The sequence below is a fragment of the Sus scrofa genome, chromosome 14 (genome assembly GCF_000003025.6).
Source record: "Sus scrofa isolate TJ Tabasco breed Duroc chromosome 14, Sscrofa11.1, whole genome shotgun sequence".
Taxonomy (NCBI): Eukaryota; Metazoa; Chordata; class Mammalia; order Artiodactyla; family Suidae; genus Sus; species Sus scrofa.
In genome coordinates this window covers 9,342,179-9,362,341 of record NC_010456.5, presented here as the reverse complement: position 1 = coordinate 9,362,341, position 20,163 = coordinate 9,342,179, and the positions used below count along the sequence as shown (strand labels likewise).

Below are 20,163 nucleotides of genomic sequence, written 5' to 3'. Positions count from 1 at the left end.
GTAGCCTGATTCCTGTGTTTCGGATTAACGTGGGACCACATACATACACTTTCTGGTACCCTAATGAACGAAAGCGCCTGTACATCATCGTTAATTTATAGGGCTTAGAGCTTCATTTTACCATTTTACTTACTGAGTTTTAAGAGCTACTTTTTAAAAAAGGTTATTGTCATTCCGACATGATTGGTCACATTTATTCCTTTGCTATAAAGTCCTGGTTAGACATCAAATCCTGAAACACAAAATTCCTTGGGAAAATGTATTCCATTTTATAATATGGTTTCTGAGAACACAGTGAAGTAAACTGGGGAATGACTTATAATGAAGAAATATCAAATGAATAGCACAAATAATATGGTGAGCTGCCAGGGGCTCAGGGAAAGAAGAGCGAGGGGGTGGGGAAGATAGAGAAAGCGGAGGTATCCTGCTGTCCCTCTGCAGCTGAGACCAGGATCAGCAGACATGCTCATGGGCCTGTGTGATGAAGAGCAGGAGGTGAGGCAGGCTGAGGCCACACCGGGGTAGATCTGGAAAGGTGAGCTTTAGGGAGGTTCCCTGGTGGCCCAGCAGTTAAGGGTCTTGGATTGTCACTGCTGTGGCTTGGGTTCGATCTCTGGCCTGGGAACTTCTACATGCCATGGGCGTGTCCAAAAAAAAAGTGAGCCATGGATTTATTTATGGAAAAAGGTCCAGTGCTCTTCATAGCCTTCAGCAGAACTAAATCTACAGATGCTGTTGAGAGAAGGGGCTCAGGAAAAACCAGGAGATAGTTCACTGCTCTGTGGGAATATAGGTGCCATGTAGGCATCATGGCCAGTGGCGACTATGGTTTGTCTTTAAGTGGACATATTCTGCAAAGTTCTCCAGCCTCTTGAGTGGAGGCTCTGGGAGGCCTGTGAGCTATTCTCTCTGGAACATGCCAAATCCAGGCAGTGTAGCCCCAGGTTCCTGCTGGGGGAAGGAGAAGGAGTGAGATTAAAAAATATACCATTTCCACTAGGCTCCAGAAGGAAGGATCAGTGTCAGAGAGAATATAAAATAAGAACTTCTCTTGGAGTTCCCATTGTGGCTCAGCAGTAACAAACCCAACTAGTATCCATGAGGATGCGGGTTCGATCCCTGGCCTCGCTCAGTGGGTTAAGGATCTGGCATTGCCGTGAGCTGTGGTGTACGTTGCAGATGTGGTTCAGATCCAGCATTGCTGTGGCTGTGGTGTAGGCTGGCAGATGCGGCTCCCATTCAACCATTAGCCAGGGACCCTCCATATGCCGTGGGTGCGGCCCTAAAAAAGACAGGAAAAAAAAAGAACTTCTCAGAAGCTCAGGAGTATCTCCAAGAGGGCTGTCAGCTTCCAGAGGTGGAAGAGGGTAGAGGTTCTTCCATAACAAGTGTAAACCCAGCTCCAGTTCTGAAAAGTTCTCACAGGGATCTCAACGATGGGCAAACTGGGCAGCCGTGGAAATCAGCCCCAGAAGAGGGTGGACCGCAGACCTCCCTGGATCTAGATCTGCAGCAGGTTCTAGCCAGGAAAAGCCTCTTTAAACACCTCTAACATAGGCGCATCCAGCACCCTGGTTCTAAACTGCCCAGGACCAGGAGGGCTGTGTGGTCCTTTCTGTCCTAGGTTACGGGATGACTGTGCTCTGTGCTCTACATCAGTCACTATTTGACTCACCACATCCTTCCTGTCCAGCACTTCCAGGATGTAGCTCAGAAGCTGCGAGCTGGCCTCATGGTCAGGCTTGCTGGAGTTGTCGTCTAACTGGCCGCTGAGCTGGTCTATCAGCAGGGGCAGCAGCACATCTCTGCACTCTAAGGGAGAAAACATGGACCTCCTCATCAGCTGCAGGAGCACCGGAACTGCCCGGCTCATTCTTGCAGCTGCTCTGCATGTTCCTGCAGCTCCCAGCTCTGGACTCAATGCTGCTGCGGATCCTCCAGGCTACTGCAAAGCACACTTTTGGGCATGGAACGTCACCCCTGCAACTTGATCTTAAACATGCAGAAAACAACAATGTCCTATTGTATAGCACAGGGACCTATATTCAATATCCTGTGATAAACCATCATGGAAAAGAATATGAAATAGAATACATCTATCACTTGGCTCTCCAGCAGACATTAACACAACATTGTAAATCTACTACACTTCAATAAAATAAAACGAAAAAAGAAAATCCCACCTATCATGAGTACATGTACCCAAATGTTTATGGTATTGAACAATCTCCTTAGCTCTGGGGGAAAAAAAAAGCTAACCTTATATTTGTAAGCTAAGTCACATGAAAGTAATAAATTAAGCGAGCTGTATACTTTTAATTTTTTTGGAAAATTTCCATCTCATGAGAAAATGTACTCGAAAATCCCTATAAATACTGACTTTCACCAGCACATTTCCATGATTTCAGAAACATTCTGCTCAAGCTACTGCAGGCACAGGGAATTCATAATGAAAGCTATCATCTTTCTATTCTGCCTTCCTTCTGGGATCTTCAGGATAGTAAAACATTATTCTGCTAAGTCCAGATATTCTGGCTACTAACAGAAATTACTGTGAACAGTGATAACACTTTCTCCATTAGAACCATGCAGTGCATCCTTGCTCTTCTGCTCAAATGTCTCATCTTGATTGTCTCATTTACTTTCTCCATCCTTGGAGGCAGAGGTTATCACCAGAGGTTAGTAAGAGGTTGACGAATACTAGGTTTTCTACTCACGAGCACTCACTACCTTTCTGCATGCCTGCTGACTGTTTCCTTGGCAGGAGAGAAATGTCTAAACACAAGGTTATAGGCTCAGAAAATATCAGGGGCAAAAGATGGTGCTGATTTGATCTAGTTCAAGTCCATTCTTGCATAGAAACAGAAGCTGAGACTTAGGGAAGGTCTCACACTTGTCCCAAGTTACATAACTAGCCGGGGACAAGGCCAGGAGGGTTCTCCCAGTAACAACCCACTCGACTTTTTCTTTTTTTTCTTGGTCTTTTTGTCTTTCTGTGGCCACACCAGCAGCATATGGAGGTTCCCAGGCTAGGGGTGCAATCAGAGCTGCAGCTGAAGGCCACGGCCACAGCCATAGCAATGCGGAATCTGAGCCGCATCTGCAACCTACACCACAGCTCACAGCAACACCAGATCCCCAACACACTGGGCAAGGCCAGGGATCAAACCCACATCCTCATGATGCTAGTAGGGTTTGTTAATCACTGAGCCACAGTGGGAATTCCAACTTTTCCTATTTCTGAGGCATCCTGCTGGTCCTCAGACTCTCCAGCCAATACACACAGCATGAGCCACCCTCTGTGACTCCCTCCCTTCTTTTGAAGCTCCCATAGCTGCCCCATCCTAGCAACTCCTGGATTTGTGGAAGAAAGACAGGGTATGAGACTGCCTTTGGGACAGGATCACAGCAATTTACACCTGATGGCCACATGCTGGACTCTAGTTACTCTAGTTACATTTCCCCTCTCTGCTGCTAGCAGTGTGATGGTAACCTGGCTCCCCCAGAGCTTCCCTGTAAAACCTCTCTGACTTATAGTGCTTGTCAATTTCACAGGTGTACACAGGTGTACACAGGTGTTTCACAGGTGTACATACTCCCATCATGTACACTGATTAGACATGTCTGGGAGTGGAGTTGAGAAGGGGTGTGCATGACCAGCTCTGCTGAGCCAGGGCAAATGGCGTGTAGCCCATCACTGCCCCACTGCATCACTACATCAGTGTCCCATTGCATTGCTACCCCACTGCATCACTACATCACTGCATCACTCTATCACTGCCCCACTGCCCCGTTGAATCACTGCATCACAGCCTTGGCCCCTGGTTGCTGAGGTTATACTCTTTAAGTCTAGGTCAAAGAAGAGGCATTTGTTTAAAAAGACCATCTTTCCTGCTTGCCTGTTCCCTTCTGGGGCAAAGTCTCTAATGAAACACTGGATTGTTTCAATTAAAGATTAAAGCATGCATGATTTTGCTCTTTTAGGAACTATGGGAAAGACTGAACTGATTTCACCTACCCCTGAAAACCAGTTTCACAGTAAGTCTTTAAGGACCAACAAACGACTAGCAAGGACATAACTGACATTATAAAAAAAGGCAGCAGTGGCTGAAGAAGCAGCAAGATAGGAATTTCCATAAGCTCTGGTTTTGGGTGGCTACTCACCTGACTGCCGGAAAAGATTGCTCTCTACTATCTTAGCCATGCAGTTCAGCTTCTGTCGAACTAACTGGTTGTCAGGGATGCTCAGGATGAACTTGCAGAAGAGCTCACTGGAAGACAAAGCCCAGCAGTTAGTGTTTTCCCTCTGCCAAGATGAAGGGAGCAGTACACTCGTCTGCTCTACTGTGAGAGTATTTGGGTCTCGAGAGGTCTACCTGGAATTCTCTCCCCAAAGACCAGGAGATCATTAATGATGCTAAGGAGTCTGTCTCTAGGAAGCAAAGGAGAGGCTGTATTCTGTGTTCACCCCAGGGCTCAGCTGGGGAGCTGAGTCTGTCTAAACTGCCAAAGCATAGTCAGGTCGGTGGCTGCTTTGCAGACCTGCGGCTGCTTTGCAGACATGCCTTCTCACTCAATTTCTGCAAAATCCTCTTCTGGCTAACTCCACCCGAGTGTCATTCACCACCTGGCTTTGCATGTCTGACTCGGACTTAGGTACAGGGCTGGAAGCTTATTATATACATTTTTTTTTTGTAATTAATTTTATGTCTACATATCTTGTTTCCCTGGAGAAGGTGCAAACCTCTCTCAGGGGTCGGCTTTGTGTCTTCTTTTGTCTCTTTCACAGAACTGAACACAAAAACTTGTTCACTCAAAACACGTCAGAAGAATCACAAAGTGCACAGCAGCCTTAGCCCAGGCCAAGCAAGGAAGTTGTTTCTCTCTTTATTTTTCTTTTTACGGCTGCACCTGCAGCATATGGAAGTTCTTGGGCTAAGGGTCAAATCGGAGCTGGGGCTGCTGGCCTACACCAAAGCCTGGCAACCCTGGATCTGAGCTGCATCTGCAACCCTTGCAGCAATGCCGGATCCTTAACCCACTGAGCAAGGCTAGAGATCAAACCCAGATCCTTACGGAAACCATGCTGGTTCCTTAACCTGCTGAGCCCCAAGAGGAAGTCCTGTTCCACTATTAAAGTCAAATGGTTTTGGCTACTTACCTGAGCTCCACAGGATCAAACACAAGTTTGACATCATTAATGATGCTAGGAAGGTACTTCAAGGCTGCCCCCTGCAAGAAAAACACAAGGCCAATTTCCTGCTTGATCCCAGGAAGAAATGACTGATGCTGGGATCTTAAACAGAGAGCTGGACCCAGACACTCTCACAATGATGAGGCAGTTAAACTCTTGATATTTTCTTCACAAAGTTGCCAGAGAGAGCAAAAAATAAAGTTCAAATTTGAGTCTTTTGGGTTCCCATAGTTTACATTCCCAAAATTGATAATAATAAAGACGATGGCCACTTTGGGCTTCTGGTAAGAACGGGAGACCTACGATTAAAACCTACTGCCTGTAAGGTCATCTGGACCAGCTGGCTCAATTCCCAGGGGCCACAAAAAAGATCAAGGATGTATAAAAGGAGAGCTTGTCTTTGGCAAACTGATAGGGGTCGAACCCAGGCCACAGCAGTGACAATACTGAGTCCTTAACCAGTAGACCTCCCTTTATTTTCTCTCTTTTTTAGAACATCTGCAGCATAGGGAAGTTCCCAGGCTAAGGGTCAAATCAGAGCTACAGCTGCTGGCCTACGCCTAGGCCACAGCAACAGTGGATCCAGTCTGCATCTGTGACTATGTGGCGATGTCAGATCCTTAACCCACTGAGCGAGGCCAGAGATCAAACCTGCATCCTCATGGATATTGGGTTCTCAAACCACTGAGCCACAAAGAGAACTTCCTCTTCTTTTTTTTTTTTTTTAATGGCCACACCCATGGCATATGGAAGTTCCCAGGCTAGGGACTGAATCCAAGCTGCAGCTACAGCAATGCCAAATTGTTTAACACACTTTGCTGGGCCAGGGATCGAACCTGTGCCTCAACAGCAACTTGAGCCACTGCAGTTATATTCTTAACGCACGGCACCAGAGTGGGAGCTCTATCCTCCCTTTACTTTCTATGAGCCATTCTAAAATTAACATGCTTTCCACGAACTAGGATTCGTTTTTTAATCCCCTATCATGGCCAGTTCTATGTTGTCCCAGGAACAGAGATGGCAGGAAGAGTTACCCCAGCTGACCTTGATCTTGACAGCTTCCTCCAGAGGCCTGTCCATCAGTGTATTGAAAGCAAGAAATAACTGGCGGATTGAGTTACTAAATTCATCTCCATCTTCGCTCTGGCCATAAAATCTTAAAAGAAAGAAGAGAAAGCGGTCAGATTTTCCGTCTTTAAAAGAAATGTGCAAATAGATCTGTTGGCTAAACAATGTGGGAGGCCCAGGCCTCACCGGTCACCACTTCGCACCGAGCAAAAAGTTGTCACAGGTGCTCCAAGGTGGCTCAGGGAGGGGCCTGGCAGCTGGGACACTATCACTAGTTGGACAAGAGGAAGGGAGTGATTTTTTTTTAATTTGGGTTTTTTTTTTTTTTTTGCTTTTTAGGGCCACGCTAGCGGCATGTGGAGGTTCCCAGGCTACAGTGGAGGGTCAAATGGGAGCTACAGCTGCCGGCCTACGCCACAGCCACAGCAACACCAGATCTGAGCTGCACCATACACCACAGCTCACGGCAACACCAGATCCTTAACCCACTGAGCGAGGTCAGGAATTGAACCCGAAACCTCATGGTTCCTCGTCAGATACGTTTCCACGGTGCCAAGACGGCAGCTCGAGGAGGGGAGTGATTTGTATGTGAAGTCCCGCAACAGAGCTCCCCCACTGGTCCATTCTTAGTGACGGCCTGCATCCCAGTGGCTCGCGGGCATTTCCAGTGCAAAATGGGGAACAGCAGGAAGCTGCTTTGCCTCAGGTGGCCGATGAGTCCTGCTTGCAAGCCCGCCTTCCTCAGCCTATTAGTGGAATGTCCAATAAGCAGAGGACTCCCCTAACCACCGCCCCCAAGCAGCTAACTTCCCTAACACCTCATCCTTGCCACATCCTATCTGGGCCATGAGTAGTGAGGACCTTCCCTTGTCATCATGGTATGGCCTCACCACCCTCTTTAAACAACACACACACACACACACACACACACACACACACACACACACACACACACAAACACATTTTATAAAAGCTGCAACTCTGTCCAGCCACTCCAAGGAGACTGGGAAAGCCAGGTCCTGTCAGGGAGCACCCCCATCTCCCCCACAAGCAATTTTCAAATCTCCTCCCTCTCTCCTTCTTCACTCGCCTCTTTTTTGGGGGGTGGTGAGGGTGGGGCATGCTGAGGGCATGAGGAAGTTCCCCTGGCTAGGGCTCCAACTCAACGCCAAATCCTTAACTGCGAGGCCACCAGGCCTCACTCTCCAATCACTCTGCCACTTGAATCACTCCTTCTCATCATCTCCTTCATTCAGCCCTTGAATTCTCTTTTTTTTTTTTTTTTTTTTTTTTGTCTTTTGTCTTTTGTTGTTGTTGTTGTTGTTGCTATTTCTTGGGCCGCTCCCGCGGCATATGGAGGTTCCCAGGCTAGGGGTTGAATCGGAGCTGTAGCCACCGGCCTACGCCAGAGCCACAGCAATGCAGGATCCGAGCCGCGTCTGCAACCTACACCACAGCTCACGGCAACGCCGGATCGTTAACCCACTGAGCAAGGGCAGGGACCGAACCCGCAACCTCATGGTTCCTAGTCGGATTCGTTAACCACTGCGCCACGACGGGAACTCCCAGCCCTTGAATTCTTGATTGCATCAAGCCTTGATCATCCAACCTGACGTTTCCAACAATGGGGAGAGAAGCTCCTCAGCCCAGAAATGTTCTGAACCCATCCCAGTAGCCCTGCAAGCCCAATGAGCATCTTTCTATCCACTGAACTGGCCCTGCTAGTGTTGATCTGCCCTACGACAGGGCCCTCCCTGGACACAGGACAGCCTGGTCTTTACTGGTCCATGCTTGACCAAAGCACTCTGCTTGTCCTCAAGACTTGTCCATCAACTGAAAAGTTGGTTCATTCTCATAAAGTAGAAACCAGAAGGTCTTTGGTCCATTTCTCGGAAACATTAAAGGTCCCAAATTGTAGGTCAACTGCATTTAAACTGGGAGGCAATTTTACACCAACTGGTCAAGAGTAAGGATGATTTGAACTTAGAATTTTATGCACATCCTCACATACATACCTACATACATGCATACACATGTTCGCATTGGTCTCCTACATTCATGCAGACCTTCAACGGTATGTTGAGAAACTTATTCAGAGGATTATAGATGATTCTCAGTTCATCCATTTGGCAGAACGAGGAAAGAACTTTATTTGCAATTTAATTCACAAAATACCTCAAAATTAATATACCGCCAAACAGAACTCCTTGATCTTCCTGTTCACTTTTCAAAATTCCGAGTCTTGGCAAATAGCACACCAAACCTGAATGTGATGCTTTCTGGGTCTGACATGTTTTACGGTCAGAAAGACATCACTCATGTCTAACTTTAACTCCCTTCTCTAGTACTGGCTCCTACAGCATTAACTCCCATTCCCTTGTTTATTGGCTCTGCCACTCTCATCACTGCACCAGCCCTTGAATTCTTGATTGATTCAAACACCAAGTCACCTCCAATGCACATGCAGGATGAGTGATGTTGATATTCCTACACCTCGACTCAGATTTACCCACTATTTTCTCCTGTCTCCCCTTCTCATTCATGTCAGTAATGAAGTATCCGCCCCGTTCTCTGAAGTGAATGCCCTCTATTCCAATTCCTCCCTCCTTCCCCAGAACCTGGCTTCCTGAATATCTTCATTTTCTTTCTTCAACCTACAAAAATATTCAAGAGTTCACACCGGCAAAAAAATATTGCTTCGATCCTGCTGCCCCCTCAAGCTACCGTTCTGTTTTTCTCATTCCTTTCACACCGTCAAATCTTTTGAAAGTACAGTTTGCTCTTTTTGTTGGTACTTCTTTTCTACCCACTCCCAACTAACTTTTTGCGCTTATGATTTTACCTCTATTGTTTTCCTTATTCTTGATTTTTGTTGTTTTTTGCTTTAAAAAAAATTTTTTTTGGTCTTTTTAGGGCTGCACTCACAGCATATGGAAGTTCCCAAATTAAGGGTCGAACAGAAGCTGCAGCTGCTGCCCTACACCACAGTCACAGCAACACAAGATCCGAGCCACATCTGTGACCTACACCACAGCTCATGGCAATGCCGGATCCTTAACCCAATGAGCAAGGCCTGGGATCAAATCTGCATCCTCATGGATACTAGTTGGATTCGTTTCCACTGTGCCACAATGGGAACTCCCAATTTCTGTGGGTTTTTTTAGGGAATGGTTATTCTAAGAATCTAAATTGGGAATTACCATACCTCTGGGGCTTAATTTCACCAGGTACCTAAACATGGTGGCAACAAAGAAACACACACTGCAAGAAACTTCTCCCCCAAACAACTGCCACTGTTCTCCATTTACTACCAACAACAGCTCAAGATCCTAGATTTGTACACCCAACATCATCATAAAGCCCCTTGTGTATAAATTACAGTCTTGCCACAGGAACCTGACTTCTTACAGCTATTGTCACCAACATAGGCTTTCAGCAAGGGGTACATTGTAGCCACCTGCAATCTGAAGTCCTGCTGTGATTCCTGTCCTAAAAATTCTGCTGATCTCAAAGGACTCCACACGGACCTCCTCCAATGATTTTTGGGTGTTTTTTTTGTTGTTGTTTTTTAGGGCCGCACCCATGGCGTATGGAAGTTCCCATTATAGGGGTTTAATTGGAGCTACAGCTGCTGGCCTACACTATAACCACAGCAATGCAGGATCCAAACCACATCTGCTGGCCTACACCACAGCTCACAGCAAGGCTGGATCCTTAACCCACTGAGCAAGGCCAGGGATGGAACGCACAACCTCACGGTTCCTAGTCAGATTCGTTTCTGCTGCGCCATGATGGGAACTCCCTCTAATGGTTTCAGAGCTCATCTCTGTCATCAGCCCTGAAGTTCTGAAATTTGGTAGTACCATGACCCAACAGGTCACAGAGCTGAACTGAGCATGAGGATTAAGGAAGAATACATGGAAGGAGGCTGGGCGCATCAACACCGTAGTCCAGTCACCATTACCTCAAGTAGAGCACTCTGGATTGGATGATGAATCGGAACAAGTACTTTAAGGCTTTCAAGGCGGCAAAAAGCAACTCTGTCTTGCTGGAGTCATCTGCATTCGCCACGTAATAGTTCAGTACCTTGGAGAGTTTCCTTCAAGGGGCGAGAAAGAGAAAAACGTCCGTGGGGTGCAACACAGAAGGGAATTTGGCCTCCTGGGGAAAAAGTCACAACTATGGTTAATTAGCTCCTCTACAATATGCTCTGAATAGGGAAAATTAACTCCTTCGCAGGCTAGGTTTGGAGCTTCCTTTCTGCTTAGAAATAGGGGATAGTTTCTTTTGCTTGGCAGGATTTTTGAAAGGACCAAGAGAGTGGGCAAGGGACTTGAACTGTGATGATATTTTAATCTCTAGTATATTATGCAGTTATTTTTACATGTTCCTGTAAGGAAGGGATTGTCTGCCTAATGTAGTCTAAAATTCCCTCTAATCTGCCTCGACTCTTTGGGATCCGTCAGTTGGAGCCAGATGGGAACTTCATTGACTGTAGGATGAGGAGCACTGTGGTTCTGAGCATCTGAACAGAAAAAAACTGCCCTGGGATTTTAGGTTGTTCTTTGCGTCTTTCCCAAGTCTTTGGACGAGGCACTGTCTTAATCTTGGGCTAACTCATACTTTTAAGGGAGCTCCTACTTTGAACGTTCCCCCTGGGCATCTCAGAGTTTTCCTAGCATTAAGAAAAATCCACAGGAATCATGCAGAATGGATCAATTCTTGCAAACAAATCTGGATTACTAGAAACACACCACTTGGAGTGTGGCAGTTTGGCTCTGTGTTATAAAGTCCCAGTGACAGGATTTCATCACCAGTAGCTATTGCCTATCTGAAAAGCAAGGCTACTGGGTGGAAAGAACCCCACCACTGGTGTATCTGCTGCTTCCCCAACCCAGGGGCATTATACCCATTGTGTGACTTGATGACCAGGCTGCAAGACATCTCTTCTATGTCACTTCCATTTTATTACATTTCTGGACCCTCATGCAAATAAAACTGAGACCTTTCTTGTTTCGTTCAGAAAAGGACACAAGGGATCAGTGATCTGAGTGACAGAGCAGGTCAGCAGGATGCCTGATAGATCAGCTGGCAGCACTTGGCATGAGCTGGCACCATCAGAAAGATCTTCGCTCATCTCCACTACGTTCCTGTCACTATCACGCTGCTGTGCACAATAAAACCGGAAGGCAACGGGTGTGGTGATGGGCCGCATCCATGGCCACGGTGAGCTGAGCACCCCCAGGGGGAAGCTCAGAGCAAACATGAGTCGCTTTCCTTAGTCCGGGGCTCATAAACCAAAGACGGAAAGAAGGCTTCACTATGGGAAAGAGGGAGACCATTCCCTCTTATGAAAAGGAAAAAACTTCAATCATCTCATATCTTCTAGGTAATAAAACCCACAAAGCACTCTTGGTATAGGGTTGAGGCATGAGCCTCGGTTCTGTCAGACCTGGTCCTCTTTAACCCACCATCTGATCCCACTGGGGCCTCATGCTGATCCCACTGACACCCATCCTCTATGATCCTGGATAGGGTCGTCGCTCCTTGACTGGGCTCCTAACAGCTTCAACGCCTCACCTACACAGGCTCTGAATTCTTAGAGAAATATAGCTGTACCTCTTCCCTAAGTTCCCAGGAGGCAGGACCTGAATGTAACCCCTTTCCCAGGGCTAAAACACGTCCACGATTCCCGCTTTCCAGCAGGAAGCTGAGAACCAGGTTCTGCCCTTAGGGGTGCTCAGCCCACGTCCTTTTGGTTTCACAGCAACCCGGCTGCAGGAGCACATACCCACCATCCAACAACAGGGCCTTCCCAGGCCTGGTACTTACACATAGGCCAGAGTGGCACTGAAATGTTTGTAGATATAGGTCTCCAGGACCGGATTAAAATGCTGGAACTTGATGTCTCCTATCAGTGAAATAATAAACACCTGCCAAAGGTGAAAAACATAAATAGCAGCACAGTACAACCCCAGGCATTCTGTCAATAAGCTGGACCTAACATCTGGGGCCCTCTTTTCCTTCTCCATCATAGTGGCAGCATTCCCACATTACTATCTCAGAGCCGAAATGAAGTCTCAGGGTTCTTTTATTCTCTGCCCTCCCACCCCTACCTTTTTAGGGCTGCACCTGCAGCATATGGAAGTTCCCAGGCTAGGGGTCCACCTGGAGCTGCAGCTACAGGTCTACACTGCAGCCATAGCAACGCGGAATCCGAGCCGCATCTGTGACCTACGTGGTAGCTTGCAGCAACGCAGGATCCTTAACCCACTGAGTGAGGCTGGGGATCCAACCCACATCCTTATGGATACCAGTCAGGTTCTTAACCTGCTGAGCCACAATGGGAACCCATCATGTTTCTTTTAATTTAATTTAATTAATTAATTTATTTATTTATTTTTGTCTTTTTAAGGTCTGCACCCACAGCATATGGAGATTCCCAGGCTAGGGGTTGAATCAGAGCTGTCGCCGCTGGCCTATGCCACAGCCACAGCAATGTCAGATCCGAGCCGCATCTGCGACCTACACCACAGCTCATGGCAACGCCAGATCCATAACCCACTGAGCAAGGCCAGGGATCGAACCTGTATCCTCATGGATGCTAGTCAGGTTCATTTCCACTAAACCACGAAAGGAACTCCATGTTTCTTTTTATTTAATGTGAACAGAGAGACATTTAAGTGTCAGGCCACAGGGCTAAATGCTAGGAGGAAGCCAGTACAAGTCTCAGAACCTGTCTCAGAGAAGGGGCAGTGCACAGGTCACCAAATCTGGGAAGATAATGGCACAGGAGACAGCGGTGTCCCATGGAAATAACAAACACTAAACCGAGGATGCGGCTAATGAAATACTCCAGGGTATTGCTGCCCCTCAGTACATTGTGAGTGCCCCTAATAACAGAACTTCTCTCAATGTTCTGCTCCTCTGTTAATTCTTATCAGTACTGGACACGTAAGCTACAAATAACCACTGTGCACCTCCCTGCGACAGGAGAGAGCAAAGGGAGGGGCACCTGGGACTTCCACACAGGCCCATTGCTCTGTCCCACAGGGCTCTGTCTCCACCCCTTGACCCACAGTCATCACCATGGTCTCTCTGGCCCATAAACCTGCCCAGGTGTGATCACAGCTGGAGGCACGTCTCTCTTTATCTTACATCCTGAGTATCAACATCCTAACCTTTTCAGGAGTCTATCAGTCCCTCCAAACTGATGAGTGACCTGAAGCTGCAATTTATCTTCCTGGTACCTTGGCTGCAACATTCAGGTAAAACTGCACTGAACTGCAACCCCAATGATCGGGAAGTGATGCTGAGTTTGGAGGCATCCACTTCCCCCATTCCACGGCCACCTCTGACTCTCCCAGAGTCCGACATCCTTTTCTTTGTTAAATTTCAGTTCGTGGAAAGGGCTGCGTGTCTCAGTACTGTGTGTGACAAACTTTAACTGTTTGCTGGGTTGTGTGTTATACATAATGAGACCAAGAGTCATCTTGGACTTGCAAATTCAGTCTCTCGGGCATCAACACACAAGTATACACGTACACACCAAGCCACAATCATCTTTGTGAATGGTATCTCTTGGTTTAGGACTAGACAATTTTTAAGTGAGTTAAAGTGATTTCTGATTTCAGAGGTAATAAAACACCCCGTTTTCCCTAATGAGAACAAAAAAGCATATCGAGAAGTAAGACCTAACAGGAAACAAAGAAATAAAGGCCTTGAATATAAGTCAATTGTACCCCGTGTTACTGCTGGGAATTAAGCCTAAAGAAATCATCAGAGAGATGTATACAAGTATTTATGCGAGAAGATATGCATCACAATTATTGTAATAGTGAAATACTGAAAACTACACAGTTGCAAGAATAAACACTAGTTAATATGTGTAACTGCTTACCAGTGCATCAAACACAAGGAAGTCGTATGTTTCATTGTCTGACATTTCCATCATTATGTTAAAAAGTGCATCGAGCGTATCTTGCAAAAACTGAAGATAAGAAAAACAGAGAGGTTATTTGGTGCTTTTGGTTCAACTCCATACTACAGAAATTTGGGGATAATTAGGTGTCAACAGAACAGGCAGAAAAACAGCTTTTTCTGAAAAATCAGCACCCTTGCGTCCCAATGCAGATAACAGGCCTTATGTTTACACTCAATTGGTTTAATTTAACATACTGAACTTATGATTTGCTGGCTATGTTCCTAAGAAGATATAAACATACCTTAACAATCTCTCCTCCATCCACCTCCATTAACTTCTTTAAGTTGTGTTTAATGTTCTGGGAGTTCGAACGCCAATTTAACAGGCCTAACAGGTCAACTAGGAAGAACAAGTACAAACCATAAACGTTAGACACTTATTAGCAGAGCAACCCACACCATTTCAGGATTTCAGGATACACCTACAGAGCTCTCTAAAAAAGATGATGACTCCTATCGGTGGCTGATACCGTATGTGGCTTTTAATTTACTGTCTCCGACCTACATCAGAGATGCAGTCTTCTCTCCTTCTTCACAGAGGAAAAAACCAACCACTAATGTACAAGAACATAAAATGATGCCTGCATAGAACTCACGTCTCTCAAATAACATCACAGCCTTATCAATGACACACACTTAAGTAAATTTCCAACCTTTAATGTGCTGCCTTGTTTAATTTATCCCTTGTCACCATGTGTGTTTTGATGGAGACAGAAGGGGGAGAAACTGAGACACAGGCTTTAATGCATTTAAGTGTCGCATCCCCACTGTAGAGCTGATTTTATTTTTTTCCATTTCTGAGGTGAGGAAACTGAGGTTTAGTGAAGTTAAATGACTCACTTTAGGTCACATAATTGCCAGGGAGCAGTATGAATGGAATTTAATTATAGATTTATCTGATTGCACAAAACCACGTCCTTGCTGCTCTATCATACTGCCTCCCCAGAGTTCTTCAGAGAAATAAATAGACAAGCAAATCAAATCAGACGGGTTGCTATCTGAAAGGAAGGTAGAACAGATGAATGGTGCTTAGGGTAAGCCTAGGATAAAAGTCTTGCTGTGTTTTTGGACTTAAAATGCAGACTGGTGGATCTTTAAGCCACTTATGCCTTTAATGAAGGTCTAGATCCTAAAGTGTCACAGGGAAGTAAACCAGGTCCCAGGACTGTTACTATTTTAGCATTGAGTTTCGTGCATTAAGTTACTATTGCTATTCATAGAACACTATTTGGTATAAACAAATATATACACACACATATATATGTGTTGCAAATATGTGTGTGTGTGTGTGTGTGTGTGTACACATATATGCAGTCAAAAATGTGGGAGTTCCCATCATGGCTCAGCGGAAACAAATCTGACTAGTAATGCAGGTTCGATCCCTGGCCTCACTCAGTGGGTTAAGGATCCCGCATTGCTGTGACCTGTGGTGTAGGTCGCAGACACAGCTTGGATCCGGCTGGCGTTGCTGTGGCTGTGGTGTAGGCGGGCGGCTATCGCTCCAACTCGACCTCTAGCCTGGGAACCTCCACATGCCGAGGGTGCAGCCCTAAAAAGCAAAAAAAAAAAGAGAGAGAGAGACAGACAGATAATGTATTGTTCATTACAGCAATTAATTTGCTTCACAGTATGTTTGTTTTACTGGCTTACATACTGGTTAGTCCCTCCAAAGCCCCTGAAGCCTAGAGCCATCTCAGTGTCAGCAGAGCAAAGTCCGGACACCACTCACAGAAGAGGAAGGAAGGCCTTTCTTTCAGACACATCAACTCCATACTCCCCAAGCTATGGCATGCTCTGAAATCGCTCCATGTCTTTGCATATACCTACCCTTTGTCTGACATGCCCAGAAGTACTATAATACCGTGTATTTAGTCAGCTCCTACTTATACTTCAAGACCCACCTCACACTTTTTTCCCTTTGGGAAGACTTACCCAATCATTCTACGCTATCTGCACCTCCTTCCTCCGTACTCACATGCATATACCTTAGAACAAAAAAATGAATGATACACTGGCTATCTCTTTGGCTCTTCCCATAGATCTGAGACATTAAACGGAAGGAACCATAGGCATGCTTAGTTATACCCCATCATGGTGCTGGCCACCTAGCAGGTGTCCAATATGTGTTGGATCAAAGATGGAGCAAATGGACACAAACAGAACAGGTAGCCCCAAGGAAGCTGGTAGTGCACGCAAGACCATTCCTCAACTTCATTCCTCAAGTAAGCACTTAAGAACAGGCACTGGGCTAGGCCTATCCACTAGGCACTGCTCACTTCCATCTTCCCATTTCCTACTTTTGCCACAAGCTCGTCAATCTCACTGTTGTCTTTGTTACTCCACGCCATGGAGTGCTCTCTAAGGAAAAGGAGGTTAATAGTGGCCACGTTGGTGTCTTCATGTGCCAGGGTGCCAAGGGGTAAAATAAGATGGCTGTGAACAGCCTGGCTCAGGGCCCACACCTGCAGAGACTTTACTCCCTTTTCCCTTTCCTGGAACAACAAACCTATTCTCACCTCCATAGGGGCTTAGCAACAAAATAAATCAGTCTGTTCCACTTTTTTTTTCTTTTTTTTTTTTTTTTTTTGTAATGGCTGCACTTGTGGCATATGGAAATTTCTGGGCCAGGGATTGAATTCAAACCACCAGCTGAGGCAACCCTGGATCCTTTAACCCACTGCCTTGGGCCGGGTATCAAACCCCTGGCCCATACCACCGCAGCTGAATTCTTAACCCACTGTGCCATAGCAGGAACTTCATACACTTTTGCTTGTTTGTTTTGCTTTTTAGGGCCACACATGTAGCATACGGAAGTTCCCAGCCTGGGGGTTGAATCAGAGCTGTAGCCACTGTCCTACACCACAGCCACAGCAATGCCGGATCCGAGCCACATCTGTGACCTACAGCACAGCTCACGGCAATACCAGATCCTTAACCCACTGAGTGAGGCCAGAGATTGAACCTGCATCCACATGGATACTAGTCGGGTTGGTTACTGCTGAGCCACAGTGGGAATTCCCATCCAGTTTTTAAAAAATTCACTGAATCACAAAGAGCCTACAGGCTCTGTTTGTAACAACGTCCAGTGGCTTTTAACCTTTGGAGTCTGAATAGCCTTCCTAAGGCTAAGAAGAAACAACACGCTTGGTCACAGTCTCCATGAGAAAGGAGAACAGCTACTCTCTTGATCACCAAATGCCCGTGAAGAGCTGATGGTTCAATCATGCTCCCAGCTGCTTCTTTCTCAGAACAAACTAAACTGGTTCTTCATCATTCCCATCACATTTGAAGAACAGGCAAATGAACCACCACACTTAGGATCTGTCACTGGGAATGCCCTGTTTCCTCTGATGTGTACAATGTCACCTCATCACCCCCACAACTGTCCCCTCTCCCTACCCCTAGCTGGTCACTCCACTCTGGTTCAGATGATTTGCCTCCTTGACCCTTCTTTGAGACAGGCTATTATTTAAGATTTTTAGTATGTGGAGATCTCTCTTAAGCGCTAGGAATGGGCTGAGAACAGAGGCAAGAGGGCAGTTCCAGCTGATGGAGCGGTCTGTGGTGATGCGCGTGTTGCCATCTTCACTCTCCACCAGGAAAGTCACCCGACACAGGAAACCACGAGCACACGCATGGACCAGTGCAATTAAGGAACTGCACTCAGACCTTCGCTTGACTTTTTAAATTTCGCAAGCTAGGAATTCTCATTGTAGCTCAGGTTAAGAACCTGACATACTGTCCTTGAGGATGTGGTTAAGGATCCCATGTTGCTGCAAAGCTGCAAACGCAGCTGGGAGCTGGCATGGCTGTGGCTGTGGTGTAGGCTGGGAGCTGTAGCTCCAATTCAACCCCAAGCCTGGGAACTTCCTTCTGTGGCAGGAAAGGCATAAGAAGAAAAAAAGAAAAAATTCACAAGCTACATGTTGAGTGAGACAATGCAGGTTTGGAACATTTAGAAGGTGGGAGATGGTTTGTTTTCTTTTGTTTTTTTTTTTAACTCCGTAATTTATCTTGAAGATATTTCTACTTTAAAACATAAACAACAGGAGTTCCCATTGTGGTGCAGTGGTTAACGAATCCAACTAGGAACCATGAGGCTGCGGGTTCAATCCCTGGCCTTGCTCAGTGGGTTAAGGATCTAGCGTTGCCATGAGCCGTGGTGTAGGTCACAGACGCGGCTTGGATCCTGCGTTGCTGTGGCTCTGGCGTAAGCCGGTGGCTACAGCTCCGACTGGACCCCTAGCCTGGGAACATCCACATGCCACGGCTGCAGCCCTAAAAAGACAACAAATAAAATAAAACAAAACATAAACAACATATTCTTCTATACATATATATGGATTACCGTTGTTGGATTTTATCCTAATTATCTAATAATATAATGCCTTTATAGATGGATTAGCTTAATTCTCATTTTTTTCAACTTTTAAATAATCTTGAAAAGAATCGTCTTCAACAGATAAAATCCTTTGACATGTGCAATATCAATAAAATGTATGTTTAGAAATACATTTCTGGGAGTTCCCGTCGTGGCCCAGTGGTTAACGAATCCGACTAGGAACCGTGAGGTTGCGGGTTCGGTCCCTGCCCTTGCTCAGTGGGTTCACGATCCGGCGTTGCCGTGAGCTGTGGTGTAGGTTGCAGACGCGGCTCGGATCCCGAGTTGCTGTGGCTCTGGCGTAGGCTGGTGGCTACAGCTCCGATTCAACCCCTAGCCTGGGAACCTCCATATGCCGCAGGAGCGGCCCAAGAAATAGCAACAACAACAACAACAACAAAGGACAAAAAAAAAAAAAAAAAAAAGAAAGAAAAAAAAAAGAAATACATTTCTGGATCAAAGAGTTAAGTACATTCATAATGAAGAGATTAATATTTCAAGAGATACCTCCCTATGAAAGTTATCTCAATTTACAAATATATATAAGGGGATCAATGCTTGAGGTTACAAATTCCTTATTATCTTAAAGATGGGTGGCGTTGACATCAGCAAAGCAAGTTGAGTACTGCCACCTGTCAATAAGCTTCCTACAGTTTCGACTTGGAGATAATAACAAATGATATAACAATGTGATTACCTCTACCCATGATCTCTAGTAAGTTAATTTTATAAATTTTCATTCCTTGCTTTCCTTGAACTCTACTCCCTAGGAAGGATCATCTACTAGATGTTTGATAAATGATGTCTCTCTTGAATGGCCCTTTAGAGCCCCCAATGTACATTAATGCTTTACGTCATCTACTATTGTAGCTAAAAAAAATAACCCCTTGAGACTCACAGACATTGAGAAGAGACTTGTGGTTGCCCACAGGGAGGGGGAGGCAGTGAGATGGACTGGGAGTCTGGAGTCAGCGGATGCAAACTATTCCATTTAGAATGGATAAGCAATGAGGTCTTACTGTACAGCACAGGGAACTCTATCCCATCACTTGTGACAGAACATTATAGGAGATAAAGAAAGAATCATGTATGTATGATCGGGTTGCTCTGCTGTACAGCAGAAATTGACAGAATGTTGTAAACCAACTATACTATAATACAAAAAATAACTGTTTGACATTTCATGGCTAAAAATTTGGAAAACACCAAAAAGAATAAATAAGAACTATCATCCAAACATTTGGAGTTATTCCTTTTAGTCTTTTTCTGTGTACATGTAATAATGATGATGATGGCAATAGCTAATATTCATGCTGGATGCTTTTGATTTGCTTTTTACCTATTTTAATGCACTTCATTCTTTGAAATAAATATTATGACTCTCACTTTAACGGTGAGGGAACTGAGTCACAGAGAGCTCAAGTGACATGTCCAAGATGAACCAGCTAGTAAGTGGCAGAGCTTACTACCTCTTCCTAGACTTGATCCCAGGCAATTGGCTACAAATTGCCCTCACATGTTTAAACAAAACTTGGAC

At 45.6% G+C, this 20,163-nt stretch overlaps 1 protein-coding gene across 1 annotated transcript in view; it reads right to left on the bottom strand.

Moving 5' to 3' along the window:
- Positions 1–20,163, bottom strand: part of DOCK5 (dedicator of cytokinesis 5) — a 241,436-nt gene that overhangs the window by 76,374 nt on the left and 144,899 nt on the right. The window contains 8 exon segments of the mRNA XM_021073736.1: positions 1,676–1,812; positions 4,165–4,271; positions 5,162–5,232; positions 6,239–6,350; positions 10,227–10,361; positions 12,095–12,195; positions 14,163–14,252; positions 14,488–14,585. Coding sequence (XP_020929395.1) covers positions 1,676–1,812; positions 4,165–4,271; positions 5,162–5,232; positions 6,239–6,350; positions 10,227–10,361; positions 12,095–12,195; positions 14,163–14,252; positions 14,488–14,585 — 851 coding nt within the window.